Here is an 11,414-nt window from a genome sequence, read left to right on the forward strand (position 1 = left end):
TTTGTCAGATAAATTGTATATTTGTAACTGGTATACATATGTATTTGTATATCTGGCGAGCGAGAGAGGACATAGAGTGGAGAAAGACTAATTGTATTTGTATATCTGTTATATATTTGTATATTTATATGTATAATTTGTATTTGTATACGTATGAAAGAGGAGAAAGGCGAGAGAGAGGAAGAGAGGAGACGAAAATATAGCTAAAATTAATCTGCGAGTCTCCATTCAAACTATAACATGTTAGCTAATTAACTAGCAAATGTTTGCTTATCTGCATAATTTTGCCATTCAAGATCGCTAGTAAAGTTACAGAGAAGATAATGAATTCATAATTAATTTTTTTGAAAATCAAGGTTTAAATTGTCATTATCTACAAATAACGTGGACAAATTTTCTAATATGCGAAAAATATTTATGCGTCTTTCAGGTTTCACCTCTATCAAGGTTAAAACGCGCCGCCCAAATTCAAATCTCCCGGCAAAATGGGCCGAACCGGCGACGACAAAGATTCACCGGCGGAACAGCTTTTTAAGTCTTCCGTGAGTATCAATACTTAAAATTCTAGTCTTCATAGGTTATCAAGATTTATTTATTCTGTATTTGGTTAAACTGTTTCCTTTTCCAAGTATAAGTGGGAGTTCTAGTTTGGGTTTAGCTTGAAACTCGATTTGTTTATTTAAGAAATAATTCTCTGATTAGATTTGTAGAAAATCTTTTTGTTCTTCAATCTTACATATACCAAGATTGTTAGTCCCATTAATAATTTCAAGATGAATATCACAATGGAAGATATTCCTATTAATCCTGATTGGACCCGTCTAGATATTTTGGCTGTTGTTTGTGAACATGTTGTTGATAAAGAAAAAGAAGCAGAAACTGCAATGCACCAAGCGGAGAGACAGGAACCATTTAACCAATAAATATTATTGATGAAAGAAAAAAAGCTCAAGGATCAAGTTAAAGCACGAATAATATCAAGAAAAAGAGAAGAAGAAAAATATCGTATTGTTGGAAAAAAGAGGAATTTCAAGAGGACAAAATTTGAAACAGGGGAAATCCTCCCAATGCCCCAAATTGTCAAGAATCGAATCAATCAGTTGGAGAAAGATGTAAAAGAGGTGAAATTGATTATTGAAAAGGAAATATACAAAACGGATACTAGTGAACATCAGAACCGTCTCTCCATACCAACAACACAAATCGTGGAGAAATTTCTAACAGATGAAGAAGAAGAGTATCTTTGTATGTATAGTAATGACAACAGAAGGAACTTGAAGAAAGTACGAGTGATTGATCCGTCCCTCGATATTGACGAATTGGAATTAAGGAGATGGGAGATGAATATGAGTGCAAGTTATGTGTTGAATGGGAAGTGGACTAAAATGCGTATCCGTAATAAAATCAAAAAAGGCGATAGGATTCAAATCTGGGCTATTCGAATGGATGACCACGAATTAATTATTGTTATTGTGATGCTTTCTCCCGATGAAGAAGAAGAAGACGATGCTGAAGTTACAATACAAGAAGCTAATATTGAAGAGCAAAAAGATAGTGATAGTATAAACAATCTTGCTCATTAGGAGGAGTATACACATATTATACTAGTAGTATATATTATTATTATATATAGAGAGAACAACATTTATTTGGATAACCTTTTTTTTTTATTTGAATTGACTCTTTTTTTAAAAATAGTTTATATGCCAACACATTTATAAATTGGTCATATCTAGTTTTTGACCTTTTTTTTTTTTTACTTGTGCACAATGAACTATGATAATAAAGTTTTCTTAGTCTCTTTTAGCATTTCAACATTGAGATGTCTTCAACTTATACTTTAAATTTAAGCAAATAATAAAATATTAAGAGAAACTATATATTATAAAAAAGTGTCGTTTTAACAATAAAAAAATAATTTAATTTAGGGATTCAAGACAATAATTAGGTTTTGAATTAACAAGATCGCTAGTAAAGTTATAGAGAAGATAACCTAAAGCCTGATTAAAATTATTAAATTAAAAATATGTATAATTAGGTTTTTCTTCTCGTGTGTATACTTAATTTCAGTTATATTTATTTTGAATCACATTCTAAGAAAGGAAAACTGCGTGGTTAAGCAAACATATACTAGTTACTTAGTCATTATAACTACAGTTTTTGTTAATTACCACTTGCCACCAATATTCAATGATAATTACATCATCTACTTTTTTTAGTTTGTATAAGCGTGTAGGTTTGTATGATATAATTTCGTATAACTTTTGTATAATGTAATTTGTATAACTATTTAAAGTTCAGATGTTTATGCTTGTATAAATTAGTTATTTTGAGTTTATATAAAAATTAATACAACAATTGATACTAACCGGTTTATACAAATAGGGATGAGAATAAGTCAATAATACAAACATATGAATTATACAAACGAGATCGCCTATAGCAGTTTAAACTATAGCAACAACCTACGACTCGTAAATATGCAAACTATTGTTAAATAGCCTAATTAGATTTATTAATTTATAATAACTATTTGTGAAATTGTTATAACTCATCATTCATAGAAGTAGAAGTAATATCTAGGTAGTAGGACTTAATTCCAATTGAAAATAAAGGTTTTAATTGTCATTATTTATTTACAAATAAACGTGGACAATTTTTTTTTTTCTAATATGCGAAAGTATTTATGTCTTTTTAGTTTCACCCCTATTCGTCCTATAAAAGGTTAAACACGCGCCGCCCAAATTCAAATCTCCCGGCAACATGGGCCGAACCGGCGACGGCAGAGATCCACCGGCGGAACAGCCTTCTCGGTTTTCAGCTTCAACGAAAAGAAGAATTCGTCAACATGATATTGGTAAACACCGTAGCAAGAAGGAGCAAAGAGTATCAATTCGTAAAACTGAGACTGAAACTGCAACTGCAACCCTAGCCCTAAATCATACTTCCACTTCTTATACACATTCATATGCAAATTCGTACTCATACTCGTACAGTAGGGGCAAAGAAAAACGACGTAAAGGAAAAGCAAAGAGGGCAATTGCAGATGATAAGCGCAAATGGGTTTACTCTACTCACGTCGTTTCCCCAAATCAAGGTTACCAATTGATAAGAAATTTCACTGGTTCTTCTATATTTAGTCTTTAATGTGTCTGCAATCCTATACTTTTTTCTTTTTTTTGAATTTGACAAATGTGTATCCGCCTTTATTGTGTCTGAATAATCATCTTAATTTTGCAGATAGAGTTGTTTTTATGTCGTATAATATACTAGGGGTAAAAAATGCAGCAGCACATGAGGACCTGTACCGCAATGTCTCTCCAAAATATTTGGATTGGGACTACCGGAAGAAGCTCATATGCAAAGAAATTAGGGACTATAATCCGGGTATAATGTGTTTCCAGGTAAGTTTTAGTTTCAAAGTTTGTAGCTTTCTGTATAATTATTCATCATAAAAGGGAAGGAGAGGAAAATAGAGCTAAGAAGTTAAGAAAGCCTAACATATATGTTATAAAAATTAACATCCTAAAAGATGCACCCATGATTTGGTTCAATATGAAAGAGGTTCGGACGCATTATTCATAGAGTTGGAAGTTGTAAACAACTGATTTCTCGATTATCCAAATAAAAACATCGTAATTATTATTTCACTGTCTTCTTGCCGAGAAAGTTTGAATTACTGTCTGAACACATTATGTAGATGTTCAGCTATTTTAGAGAAACTTATTTCTACTTGTATACCTGCAGGAGGTTGACCGTTTTGATGATTTGGATTATCTCCTCCAGAAAGAGGGCTTCAAAGGGGTTTATCAGGTACAATGTAGTGGAACTTTTTTTATGGATGACCTGTGTGTTGAATTCTTTGTCACATTTTTAATCAAATGCCTGTTTTTTTTTTCCTTTACTAGGCTCGTACAGGTGATGCAAGTGATGGTTGTGCAATATTTTGGAACTGCAAACTGTATGGTCTTGATTCTTTCTGATTTTCTTGTTGCTTACTAAGCTAGGTTCGGGCAAAAGCTGCAGTTTTTGCTCGTCATTTTTGGCTACCTCTATGGAGATTGAAAAATGACTGCTTTAATCATTTCCATCTTTTTTCTTTTCTAATTTATGCTACTCTCAGTTTACAAATATATATCTGGTTACAGATTTGACATTCTGCATGAGGAGAGCATAGAATTCCAGAATTTTAATCTTCGCAATAATGTTTGCCAACTTTGTGTTTTCAAGGTAAACCGGCCATGCATTTCATTGATAGTTTCATTTTTTTTAAGGTGTGTGTGGGGGGGGGAGTGTCTTTGCACTAGGGATAGTATTTTGCCCAGTGTCATGATGCTGTGCTCAATTTATTGGAGGCGTCACTTTTAATTTGTCTGATCTCTTTGTTTGGCACTTCCAGTGTGCTTATTATTTTGATAAGTTACTAGACAATGTTGCTTTTGGTAGTTTGTACTTAGCAAAATCAGCTGATCAAACAAATCGGTTTGCTGCAGTGCAGAATTACATGTCTTTTTCTGGATTTACCCTCTCTTTGAGACAGCTGCATCTTCATCTTATCAGGCATTTTTAATCTTACTTAAAGAAATAGGCTTCTAATCTCAGTGGTGGCTCCATTGTTAGATTCCTTTAGTCAACGGACTCAACCCTCCCCAAAATGCCCCCTCCTTGCTAAGAATAATGGTGTGGTGTCATGACATGCATGCACTCTACACATGTTATGACATGACAGGGTATATCGCTTCATCATCTCTGTTCTGGACATGGATGTTATATGAAATTTCTTAGAGTATCATGCAAGCCTGCTCTTATTTCCCCTGCACACTACAAGATGGTCGCAAAGAGTTGTTTACTCTAATGGTCAACTGGTATCTATTTTGATCTGTAGTTCTTTTCATTAACTTTTAGATGAATGTGAAAAGCTCAAGCAAGGATATGAGTGCTTCAAATTCGGAGTAAGTCTGCTCTATTTAATTGTTATTCTCAAATGTTGAATTTTGTATGATGCTTTGTGTTTACTTAGTTTATGTAAATTTTAGTTTCAGTTTCTCAATTCTGGTCAAATGTTATGGTTGTTCGAATGTTTGTGGTTAGGAGTGTATCCTCGCCAAGCTTTCTGGTTGGCAATATTCACGTACTCTACAACCCCAATCGTGGAGACATCAAGTTGGGACAGGTATAAGTTTTCAGCAACAACTAATGTTTAATCATTTTATGATGAAGCAACTTAGTACTTTGGATAATAGTATTGTCGCTAAACACTTGGATGAATATTCCGTTAACTTAGCTTTTTATATTTTACTGCCAGCACCAATATCCCATCCCCTCCACCCCTCTTAAACCCCCCTTCCAAACAAAACTATCATTTTGTTTAGGCATGTAGGACTGAATGGTATTTCGACTGTTTTATGCTTGGAAGTTTTTTTCCATTTAATTTGAATAAAGCAGGATTAATTCTGCTTGGGGTTTAATTCTTCAATTCCTTACGAAAGCGTCTTCGCTTTACCTGATGCATGTTTACATCTGCCTCCTTAACAAAGACTAGTGGTGTGACTGTGTCACTGAATTTGGTTCCAGGACCAACAATTTTATCTGTCCTATAGCATCTCTCTCTCTATTTATTTTTGTAAGGAGTGTCTCCAGTTGGATTCTTAAAGCTTGCATAGCACTTCCCTTGTTTATTTTGCTTAAACGTTAGTTGTTCTATACTTATTCACTCTTCATGTGAAATTTAAATTTCATTAACTAAATCTTAAACTGGTTTGAAAGGGTGATTCTGTAGTGATAAAGTTTCAAAGAACTAGAAATAATCTGTTGACATGAAATGCGGATAATGAAGAGAATGTGGCTGTTTGTGGGTTAACATGAAAAAAGTTATCTAGACTTATTGTTTTTCTGATCAAGAAGTTTTACCTAGACTTATTCGGAATAGACAATGTTCCTGTAGTTCAATCTCGAACTATGAGAAAATTTTAAATAAGTTATTAATATTTTATCAGGGAAAGTTTCAATAAAGTTGGTTATAGCTGTTATGGATTAATTGATTCTTGCAACTTATTTTTTAATGTAATAGGTTAGACTCTTTCTTGAGAGTGCCCAGAGGCTATCTCATGAATGGGGTGATATACCAGTCGTGCTTGCTGGAGATCTAAATAGTATGCCTCAGGTAATTTACCTATTCTGGAAAGTTGGAAATGCTATATTTTGAAGCTTGCAGATCTAATTTTCTATTTGTTGCTGCTCAGAGTGCAATGTATCAGTTTTTGACTTCAAATAAGGTGAGATAGCTACCTTAAAAAACTTGCAAATTTTTTAAGTTTTTGCAATTTCTAAATCACGTGGCATTTGGCACAGTTGGACATCCAAATGCATGACCGAAAGCAAATCTCTGGCCAAATTTATCCATTGCAAAATAGAAGCTTCAACCTGAGGTTCCTTTTATGTGTGTTGTATTATTTCTGGGCACCTAATTTTTGCTTTGCCAATTTTAAGTATCAAATAGTTCTAACTTTAACATTAAGTGGCTAAGTAACAAATAGTAACTGCACATGCATGAAATCCTATAATCCTTGAACAGATTAAGTTATAGATGGAGTAATGAAGAGCTAATGCTTGCTACTGGAACAGGAGCTAGTCACTTGATACATCAGTTACAACTTCGCAGTGCCTATGCTGGAGCTCCTGTATGCTTTCTTCTTTCCAAATTTCATCGCTTTCTAATTGTTTTAATGGATCTCTGCCATTGTGTAGTTGATAATGTGAAAGATTTATCTTCAGTTGTTGAATTCAGGGAACACCAACATACTTTGACGTCAATTAAAATTTTATTTTATTTTCAAAAAGGGTTGCACCTAAACTGTTGTTTCCCTTGGCCACTTTGTTAATTCTCAATCCGGAACTGTTAAAATTTAGAGCAGGAAGGGTATATTTCCCCTTGGAAGTAAAAGTAAAGAAAGGTTAGGAGAGAAAAAATGGAAATCATTATAAGGGAAAAGGGGAGAGGGAAAATGGCAAAACTAGAGCAAATAGAGAAGAAAGTCAGAAAAAAGAAGAGCATGAAAAGAGTGGGGATAGTTTCCTTTACCGTCTTATTCTTCACTATCTCTTTCTTCCTTTTTCCTTCTTATTCTTTGTTCTCTTTTGTTTTTTGTCCCCCTCTTTTTCTTTTTTTTTTTAATTTTTTTTTTTTAACCCTCCCTAGGATCTCCCACCCCTTTTTGCTCCCTTGGTGACTCGAACTCACAACCTTTGGGTTGGAAGTGAGGGGTGTTTACCATCCGACAACTCTCTCTCGTCGAAAAAATGCTCACTTATGATAAATTTAAGGAATCAAAACTAATCAAATATATTTTTTTGAGGAACTATTTTAAGCTTACACAAACATGAATTATTTCTGTTAATTATATCTCTAAAGCGTTAAACTAAAAAGATCAAAATATTTTTATTCCTTCACTGTACTTTTTCTTTTTCTTTGGGGGGTGGGGGGTGGAGGGAGGCAAGAACACTTTTTCCCCCTGCTCTGGCTTCCTTCTGTTGTCCTTTTCCTAGTAGTATTTCTGCACTCAATTTTAGCAGTTTTCTTTAGAATTATGTGTAGAAATTTTATGAGCTTAAGATTGAACTTCGTATGCTTAAGGGTCGTTTGGTTGGTGGGATAAGTATAATAATCCCGGATATCCCACATAGAAGGTGAGATAGATAATCCCATGGGGTTAATATGTTTCTTTCTCAAAATTTCTTACCTGCTTATTACTTCGTTCATGTAAAACAGGTTTCAGTTTATAGAACTTCAGTTCTATGTTGTGTTGCTTTTATAAGTCTTTGTATTTAAATTTTTAGGGAAGCTCTAGAACCAGGGAAAACTCTGGAGAACCCTTGGCAACATCATATCATTCCAAATTTATGGGAACTGTTGACTATATATGGTACATTTTACTTAAGAGGAGCTGTGCATTTGCCTGAAATTGAGTATTACAACCATGCGTCAATGGTAGTTTCCTTTTTAAACATTGTGAGGTGATGCAGGCACACAACAGAGTTTGTTCCAGTACGAGTTCTTGATACCTTACCTGTTGATATTTTAAGGAGAACAAGAGGGCTTCCTAGTGAGGTAATGTAATAGCTAGCTATTTGATTCAAGGACTACTTAGGAAAAACATATAAGTGCCTCGTGAGTTATTTCTGTAGAGAATATAATATTGTTGATGAAAGCTAAGAGACGATTAACTTTCAAAAGGCGCAATCTCAGTGCGTAAAGTTTGCTGGGCTAAGATCAACTTCTTATGCATCACAAAGCAGAAGAACTTTATTCAATTTTTTTGTTTCTGCAGAAATGGGGAAGTGACCATCTTTCTCTAGTGTGTGAACTGGCTTTCGCTGATGAAGGGAGTGAGACTTGACTATTCCTTTCGATTTGAGTTAAAAGTTGAAATACAATTCGGAAGGTCCATCATGCATGACATACTGCTTCATTGGATAAAAGCAGATTCATCGGTGCATAGAAGAATCTTGCGCAAACAAAAGGAACAGAAGTGTACAAGGAGGAATATGGGAAGGAACGGAAACTCGCGAAGATACATTAAAGGGATTGAAAAGACTATCCATTTCATTTTTTTTTGTCTGTCCTCTTCATCTTAGTGATTTATTAATTATAAATAAATGTTTTATTAAATATAATAAAACCATCTGAATTATAGTTTTGCTGGATTCATCTGAAGAAAACTGTTTCGGTTTGTTTCCAACAAAAGAATGCACTGTTCATTGTAACTTGTGAAGAAACATGGTAAGTTGCAACCTTATAAGGAGAGACGTTCAAATATCTAGTCAACTGCTAATTTAAAACATCTTCTACATTTGACCTTGTCATACCTTAAAAAGCTGCTAATTTTGTGCTTTTCTGAAAATTTGTTTTAATAAATTGGACGTATCTGAAATTATTTATGAATTTTCAGTTAAAATTTCAAAAATTGACTAACGAGTAATACGACCTTCTGTGTCATGTTCCACTAAGCTAAGTAATTATTTACCTCTTTTGATATTTCTATTCTACTTGGCTAATAAAATGGTAGATATCCATCATTTTCAGAAAATATTTCATAGCATCAAAGTAAATAAGTTCAGGTCGTGCCACAATTTGAACCACCCACAACTTGAACGAAAGCAAAAGATCATCTATCGCATACAAAAACACATATTCGGGTCGATTTTATTTTTCTTCTCTGGAAAACATGAAAAGGTGAGTCCCTTAATGAAAGACAAAAGAAAAAGCAAAAGAAGGGTCTCTACCTTTCACCTTTCAGATTCTCCACATGAAATCAAGAAAATATGTGCATAATGTAACCATATCTAAGCATTACACAATTGCTCAAATATATTGATAATTAGCAATAGCTAACAACATGAATAGAATTTCCTCTTCCCTTTTTAAACCTCATTGGGAACATCTTGGCGAAAAATCCCAAGAACCACCCCCTTCATTGCCCACATTTTCGACTTTACAACACTCTTCAACTTGCTGATTTGATCTTATAACAAAACATTTTCTAACCATCTTAGGTCAACTTCATCTAGATCAACTTCATCTGTGAAAACTTTGCAATAAACACACTCATTCCAACCATCACAGCATTGAAAAGTGCTGTCCAAGGCTATAGCATCTGTATATGGATCAAACGTTTGTGCTAAATCTTTATCAAATAAAGCATTGTCATCAAAGCCTAGAAGTTTCAAGTTATTCCCCATAACTGCTGTTTCCTCGATGTTCAAGTTAAGCAGCTCTGTACGAATACAAGGAGACATGATTGGAGGCTTATCTAATACACTGAAAATGGACTTGTCATTGCGGTGGTCCTCAATCCCCTTTGTTAATTTTTTACAACTTGGTGGTCTGGCTATCGTTTTCTTCTTGATATTCACTTGAGTCATCTCCACAAGGCTATTGCTAATGGACCCTTGTTCTATCAAAGGATGTTCGATCAATTCTGAAATGCCCTGGTTAATAAATTCATGAAGCATTTGATCCTCAAAACTCAAATTAAAATCTTCACAACCTGAATCTGGCATTTGAGCCATATCTCTCGTTGGATTGTCATTGGACTCAAGCGGGGCAGCAGCTGATGATGTGGGAACATCTAGCACCGAAGACGGGGATGGGTGTGAGTACACACGATTTTTCCCATTTATCGGATGAGATGAACAAGCCACAGAACACTCAGCAGGAGGAGCAGCTCCAACAGAGCTCAAATTCTTACCCTTTCCCAACGAAATTATTCTATCAAATTCAGCCCTCTTTGCCTCGTATGCTTGTGAAGCCGCCTCCACAGTCTCAAAAGTCCCTAACCATATTCTTTTCCCCTGCGAGGGATCTCTGATCTCCGCTGCATATTTCCCCCATTTCCTCATCCTAATTCCTTTAGGCAAAGCGGACGATTTTAGCTGCACCTTCTTATTTTCATGAATCTTCTTGGAATCTTTAATCCCAATGTCATCAAGTTTAGAACATTTTTTAAACTCCTTCTCCCATGAAACAACAGGAATAACAATTTCCTTAACAACACGCTTGATTCTACTGACATTTTTATCAAAACGATCATCATCGTTCTCAGAGTCCGTAGCATCAGGATCATCATAGATGATTCGAACTTTCCTCACTGAACTAATGCCACCATCCATCACCCTCTCCCTTTTAACATCCTTTTCCAACTTCATATCTTTAACAATTTTGGGGCAAAAATAGATAAACCCTAAACCCTTTCACCTTCCACCAACACCAAGAATTAAATTTCTGGTAAAATCGTCAGTCCCAAGAAAACCCCAGAAATTCTACAGCCAAATTAGAAAAACAGAACCTTTTCACATGAAAAGCCTCAAAGCACTCAACTCCAAAACAAGTCTTCCTGTAAACACAACAAAAAAACCCTTTAAACCCCATGTCTCACAAGTACTAATACAAGAAACAAATCATGTAAATCTTTTCCTTTTGAAAAATGTACAAACAAAATCATGTAAATCATATATAAACAAGAATTTGTACAAACACCATACATCACATGCATAGATATATGTTATAAAATACAAATTGAAAGATCAAGATCATACCTTTTTGGTCTAAAAAATCATGGAAGAAGGTAAGAGACACTTTTCTTGCCTACAAAATTGAACCAAGAAAACAAAAACACAACAGTGAATGAGAAAAAAAAAAAAAAAAGGCAAAGCTTTTCAGAAGCTCTACGCCAGATCAGTTACACCTGTGATCACAAACGACATATAATTCCTTTCTGTCTCCTATTAACTCCTCATGAAAGTGTTTTTTTCAAAAAAAAATAAAATTAGATTTGAATAAAACTGATAAAATCTCTTACTCTCAACACAAGTGTTAAAGGAGTAGAACTCTATTCTTCCCCAAAGAAAGTGGAGAA

General features: G+C 34.4%; 2 protein-coding genes and 1 pseudogene across 2 annotated transcripts; 2 read left to right on the plus strand and 1 right to left on the minus strand.

The window, feature by feature from the left end:
* Positions 1 to 773: 773 nt before the first annotated feature.
* On the plus strand, positions 774 to 1,583 carry LOC125832304 (B3 domain-containing protein At2g32645-like; annotated as a pseudogene).
* A 1,118-nt stretch (positions 1,584 to 2,701) lies between these two features.
* LOC125832601 (carbon catabolite repressor protein 4 homolog 5) lies at positions 2,702 to 8,476 on the plus strand. The gene is made up of 14 exons (XM_049511794.1): positions 2,702 to 3,097; positions 3,241 to 3,404; positions 3,748 to 3,813; positions 3,909 to 3,961; positions 4,149 to 4,230; positions 4,906 to 4,952; positions 5,092 to 5,173; positions 6,071 to 6,163; positions 6,243 to 6,275; positions 6,352 to 6,428; positions 6,575 to 6,680; positions 7,837 to 7,922; positions 8,023 to 8,107; positions 8,328 to 8,476. Exons 1-14 carry the CDS (start codon positions 2,764 to 2,766, stop codon positions 8,394 to 8,396), a joined length of 1,377 nt encoding a protein of 458 aa, XP_049367751.1. The 5' UTR covers positions 2,702 to 2,763; the 3' UTR covers positions 8,397 to 8,476.
* A 1,046-nt stretch (positions 8,477 to 9,522) lies between these two features.
* LOC125832602 (uncharacterized) lies at positions 9,523 to 11,170 on the minus strand. The gene is made up of 2 exons (XM_049511795.1): positions 11,095 to 11,170; positions 9,523 to 10,892 (listed from the first exon to the last, which is right to left on the minus strand). Exon 2 carries the CDS (start codon positions 10,702 to 10,704, stop codon positions 9,523 to 9,525), a length of 1,182 nt encoding a protein of 393 aa, XP_049367752.1. The 5' UTR covers positions 10,705 to 10,892; positions 11,095 to 11,170.
* Positions 11,171 to 11,414: the final 244 nt, after the last annotated feature.

This window comes from Solanum verrucosum, unplaced genomic scaffold, assembly GCF_900185275.1.
Source record: "Solanum verrucosum unplaced genomic scaffold, falcon-dt-bn FXZP01000009.1, whole genome shotgun sequence".
NCBI lineage: Eukaryota > Viridiplantae > Streptophyta > Magnoliopsida > Solanales > Solanaceae > Solanum > Solanum verrucosum.